Below are 5,976 nucleotides of genomic sequence, written 5' to 3'. Positions count from 1 at the left end.
CATTTTCGTGTATAAGTTGCTAGACAAGTTGGGAAATTACTCTTGCGTCCTCCTCGTTGAAGTCGATTGTCCAGGATGGCCGATGTTGGTTGCAACAAATGCCTCGTGGACGCGACCGACGTATCGATGCTCGCACATTTGTACACTATGTGGTGAGTATATTTGAATCGCGCTACCTACGCGTGGTTTAGGGGTGAAAGAGAGACAGAAGAAATGGAAAGATAGAAGCAGCGAAGGTAGCAGCATATCTCCAGCTTCAGTTGCACATTCCAGGCAGCAACATCGAAATCTTATTTCATTCATGATGCCTCTTTCTTCATCGTTTGAACATGTCGCGCCATCGTACAGAAATGCTCCTCCTCGACGACAAGTGGATGTTTATAGCGAGGAAAACACTCGATGCTGGTGCTATGCACAAACGAAGGAAGCTTGGGCTGCGTTCCGTTCAAACATTCATGAATACCAACAATGTTTTTGTAACATACAGGGAAATGTTATCTTGGTCACAATCTGAAAACCAAGCATGCGCATTGCAGTAGAGGGTTTGACCAAGACCAGCGCTGCCGGAAACTTCTGCAGTGAGATTCAAGAGTTTTATCTCTGTACGCTCATCCTTCCCTTGATAGAACGGTGCTACGTGCTGATTGGGGATGGGGAGAAAACTGGAGCCTACCGGCTCCAGTTTTCGCCCCATGGCTTTCTACCGGCTGCCCATGGCTTTTCGAGCCACTTGGTGAAGAAAGGATGGCAGACGAAAAGCCATGGGGAGAAAGGTCGAAGGCAATGTCCACGAGCATAACGAAGTATTTTTCTTTTCTGAAAGCATCACCTTTCTTAATTTAATAACACACTCTACAATGAGGGTATCCTAAAGTATATGCAGTACATATCCAGGGTGTTTCAAGAAATCTGTCTGAACCCCAAAAAATAGGAAAATGCAATATTTGCTCGCTTCGATCGTCGTTACTCTTTCTGTGGCAGCAGACATCTTAACGGGACCACAGCTATCAATTACGGCGGTAATTAAGGAGGTTAAATTAAGTAACTTTTCAAATCATGCAGACAGGTGGTCTTGTCAAATAGGAGAACTGGAGCACTTTCCGTCGAGATTCCAATCCCGTTTAAGATTTTCAAAAAGCAGCTGCTCGAAATTTTGGCAGAGTGATGAAATTTGACCAACATCGCCGGCGAAACCGAAACCAAATCGAGGAAGAGCGCAACTGCCCCACTCTACCAGGACGTCTAGAATTAGCGGTCGCAGTACAACCAATCATCGATCTACATCATCACGTGAGCGGGGGGGGGGGGACGCATCGCACACGTACGTTACCGAAGACGGAAGAATTAAGACCACTGCAGTCGTTGTCGTGAACAGTGACGTCGTCATGCTGTTTGTCTGTTACTCATGCTCCTCCACTCTTCTGTTTCGCTTTTGCCGGTGAATTTCGTCGAATTTCATTACTCCGCAATAATTAGCGGAGGGCGCTTTATCGAAATCGCAGCGATGCAATGAGCTCTTTGCACGAAGGGCTTCAGTTCTCCCATTTGACCCGACCGCCTGTTTCCGCTAATTAAATATTTAAATAAATTCATTTCTTTAATTACTGCGGTAATTGATCTGTCTAGTCATCTTGAAATGTACGCCGCTATTGAAAAAGTTATTATCAAGGCAGCGAGTGAATATTTCATTTCTCCTAGTTTTAAAGATTTTCGATCACATTTCTTGAAACACTCTGTACACAAATCGGGGCACTTCTTCCTAGCTTTTAAAAGTATGTCACCACTTGCACCCCGTTCAGAAATTCTGAAGTTGATGTTATTCTCTAAGAATTTCTGAGCCTTGCCCTATCAGCGATCGCCCAACTTGCTCAAGAGCCTTGCTCAAATGCTTGATAAAGTCGCCGTTGCTCTTGAGCTCTGACGAGTCCGTTTGGGCAGCGATCTTGTCCATGATTTTTGTCACAATGAGGACGGCCTTTTCCTTGGCTTTCTCTTTCGCTACCTCGACTGCTGCATCCGCAGCTGCTTTGACGACTTCTTTTATGGAGCTTTTCACTTCCTTTCCCAGGTCATAGAAAAAAACGGCGGCTTTTTCAGCACCCTTCCTTACTGCCTCTTTCAGCTTTGCCCAGAAGGATTTGAAGGAGTACTCGTCTGCCTGAAATCAAGAATACAGATAAACAAAACAGTTCTTTTATTCCGTTGAGCTCAAAGTGGTATTCTTAGGCTTTTATATAAGGGCGTAGAAATGCATGGTAAATGTTATGAATACATCGAAAAATGCGTCTTTTTTTTGGTTCTTCAAACATTTTGAGCGAGGAATTGTTTCGAGCGCACACATCAAGTCATGATGAACGAAAGTGTCAACCCGACTTGGAACGTTTCATTGCACAAGTAAGAACTGTGTTTGTATGTGAAGGGTTCTACAGCACCGCTTAGGATATGGAAAATTGTTTAGGCATTTGCCAGAGAAGGAAAAGCAACACAGTTCACCTGTGTATAGCTTTTTCCCAGCGCGAACTCATTCATTCTCAAAATATATCAACGTGTTTACCTTCGACCAGGTGTCGTTTGACATTTGCAATTTGTTTACACTCTTGTTCGTACAATTGTAGTTAATTTTCAAATAACCCCTTAAAATGTAAGTAGACTGTCTATAGACTGTCTAAAGATGGGTTCAGGCAGTCTATAGACTGTCCACGTATATTTTTGTAAGGGACATAGCCGCTTGTTCTTGAAAAGGTGCACCGCGCAGCCATCAGAAGCTGATCGTGCTGGTCACAATCTTGCCATTCAACACACGTTGCTAGCAACGCCATACAACGGGCCATGTTGTCCCGCTGTGTAGATAACGCTGCCGTAAAAAGAGGGCATTAATATAAGTTAAGGTCAAACGTGACCCCTTGACCCTTCTTAGAGGCCTACAACTTCATCTGCGAAGCAATAAACTGAAATGCATTAAAACTAAAACTAGCAATTAAACAATCTTTGGCGTAATAGCGCGGAAAAACGGCAAAAGACTAAGGGGGCAACGGTTTTTCCGCGCGATTACGCCAAACACCATATAGTGCAAACTATAGCCCGAACTGCTACCCGAGTGCGAGAGCGAATGCATCGACAACTGGACGCACATGGTCACAAATTCTTGCAAATCAGTACTGCGGAATCCAGCAAGGAATCTCGCCACCTCACGAAATTCTCCAGAACTGATTTGCAGTAGTACTCACATAGGGCACTGTGTCCAGTTTTAGGCGCTTGAGCTTTGCAGAATGGTTCATATTACTGCAGAACTGATTTGCAGTGATATGTGTCCATGTCTGTCGAGTTGTTCATGAATTCGCCCTGGTGTTGCCAATTACTAGCTTCCTGGTTAGCTCAATTGGTAGAGCGACGGCACCGGCTTCGATACCCGGACCAGGACGAACGTTTCAGTTGCTAAGAAGCTTTATTTGTAAGAAATCTGTTTGAATTTTTTTGCAGCCTTGTGCTACTAACAGGTGGTTGTCAATTCCCCTTTCTTAACCCTGCCGCCGCCTTGCGGGATTCCGCAGAGCTTATTTGCAATAATCTGTGTATGAAGTGTAAAACAGCACATATAACAGGACAAATTGAAGAGACAGAGTCGTCCCGTCTTAAGCGCTGTTTTATTCATCATCTACAATGCACCAACCAGTCCCATCAAATACCTTGTACATTAATGCGTGCCCATGTGCTTTGAGTTACCGATGAATTCACCCTCGCGCTGCCAATTGGCAGCTTCCTGAATAACTCTACTGGTAGAGCGACCACCCCGTAAAAGCGATAATCGTGGGTTCGGTACCCGGACCAGCACGAAGTTTTCAGCGAGAAGCTTCCAGCGAAGTTCGTTTATATTTCCTTGTGGCTTCGTGCAACAAACGGGTGCTTGTCAAATGCCCTTTCTTCACTACATCAATGCGCGTGCAAAGGCAGTTACGTTGCCCCATTACTCACCTCGTTGTCTTCAGGATCGTTTTTCTCAAGCTCACTTGCCGCGATACGCAGAATGTGCCCTACTAAGATGGCTTCCTTGGCAGCCTCCCTGGAACCCACACCAAATGCGGCTTCCACAGTGAAATCATCTTCAGGAAGTTTGTAAGCAGGCGCTAGAAAAAAAAATTTAGGAAACAAATTGACCAGCATATTGTATGAATCAAGTGCTCACAAAATATTTCATAAAACTGTAGATTGTGTCTGCCAACATTCTTTTGAATAAATTGGAACAAATTTCCACGATGACAAGCGAGGTATCATTCACTGCTATAGTGACCTGTTATGGGTATCTTCTGTTTTCTCTTGGAAATATATAACGAATTATTTCACAAGGAGAAGCGGTGGTGAAGTTCGTACATTGTGTAAACCAATGAAAAATGCTTAAGTATTATGACAACAGCTCGAAGGAGATAGCACACTCATAAAGTCGAGACAAGCCACAAGAAAACTTGCATAAAATGAAACTCGATGCCTAAAACACAATACAAGACAAGAAAAGGTGGAAGAAGAATTGAAGTTGTATAGACAGCTTAATGTGTTGAAAGTGGTAATATTCAATTTTGTAATCAAACAACCAGTTTATTCCAGTATTCGATATAGTTTCGTCGAGAAAATGAAGTGTGCGTATATATGTAAATAATAAAAAATCACTGCTTCATTGACTTTTAATTGCGTAAGACTTATGCGTAATGAAGATTCGTAGCTTACCTGTGAAGAGAAAGACGCTCAGAAGCAGGATGGTTGCGATTACTTGCTGCATGATCCCGACCTCCGATGCCAGCAACTCGTTTGCGCTCTAGAAAATGGCGAGAATTTATTAGTTCCAGTCAACATTCAAAAAATTAAGATATGGTCGCGTAAACCTCACACTCTAATATGGTTTGCTAGTAATCATAACTACGAATTACTAAATTTTTCTTTGACAACAAATATGAAGCCCTTCAGCACAGAAGAATGAACTGTAATTAGCATAACGAAGAAACTGACAATCTATTTTATTACATGTCGAACAGTATGCAGCATTTCCTGTCAGTGTCGTAGTTTTATGACGTTTTAGGCACTTAGGAAGCAGTTGCGTTTTCGTAATGCAATAGCACCGTGCCTGTTTGCGCACAACGGTCGCTACTGGGATCCATGACAAAGCTTTTGTTGAGTGGATGAAATAATACTTACAGGTGATAAACCTACCCGTGAGGTCCAACACGTTGCCTGCAGACCAAAGTGACATTCGTCGACACTGACTCCATCTTATATGGCTTCCAACAACATGTGGTATGTCGCAATTTGACACCTACAGGATAAGCTGATAATTGTAATCAATGACCTTAGGCAAGAACAAAGCCTATGTGATATCAGACAGCACAGCGCAAGAGTGCAAGGTCACTAAGTGGCACAACGGCCCAATGCTGTAAGAGCTGTTTTGTCATATAGGCCTAGCGACAACTTCAAGAGCACTCGAAGTGCCAATTTCCGGGATTAAATCCCAATTTTTTCGCGAGACGTAACGCTCTATTTCAAAAGTGGGCAGGCGATACAGCGTAAGCGGCAGCCGCCTCTTGTCTTTGGTGCCTAAATTACATGAACAGTGCGAGGTGAGAAGAAAACGTAACGTCCTTCTGATCAAAGTTCTCTAATGAGTTCTTAGGGCATACTCTTCATAGTAATTAATGCTTCATATCGAATATTGCGGGCGAGTATCGTTAGGCTTTGACAGTGGCTTGCAGCTCCCCTAAGCCAGCAGAGTGATAAATGAGGAGGCAGGAAATAACGCAATAGAACAGCACACGAAGAATAAGAAAGAAAGCTATTACGAATGATGAAACGAATATCACAAAGAGAAAAAACAGCAGAGCATTTGTGCACGTGAGAATGCGCCGTAGTTTTCGCAGTTTTTTAATGCCTTATTCTTTTTCTCCCCTTTCTTAAGTGTCTTAAATACTGTCTTTTTTGTGCTACGAGACAGTC

The 5,976-nt window shown here is 43.2% G+C and overlaps 1 protein-coding gene across 1 annotated transcript; it reads right to left on the bottom strand.

The window, feature by feature from the left end:
• Nucleotides 1-1,795: 1,795 nt before the first annotated feature.
• Nucleotides 1,796-5,276, bottom strand: LOC119386837 (uncharacterized). Its single transcript, XM_037654101.2, has 4 exons — nucleotides 5,185-5,276; nucleotides 4,720-4,807; nucleotides 3,973-4,124; nucleotides 1,796-2,158 (listed from the first exon to the last, which is right to left on the bottom strand). Exons 2-4 carry the CDS (start codon nucleotides 4,769-4,771, stop codon nucleotides 1,817-1,819), a joined length of 546 nt encoding a protein of 181 aa, XP_037510029.1. The 5' UTR covers nucleotides 4,772-4,807; nucleotides 5,185-5,276; the 3' UTR covers nucleotides 1,796-1,816.
• Nucleotides 5,277-5,976: the final 700 nt, after the last annotated feature.

The sequence above is a fragment of the Rhipicephalus sanguineus genome, chromosome 3 (genome assembly GCF_013339695.2).
Source record: "Rhipicephalus sanguineus isolate Rsan-2018 chromosome 3, BIME_Rsan_1.4, whole genome shotgun sequence".
In the NCBI taxonomy this organism is placed as follows: domain Eukaryota; kingdom Metazoa; phylum Arthropoda; class Arachnida; order Ixodida; family Ixodidae; genus Rhipicephalus; species Rhipicephalus sanguineus.
This window is presented reverse-complemented; position numbering and strand designations above follow the sequence as displayed.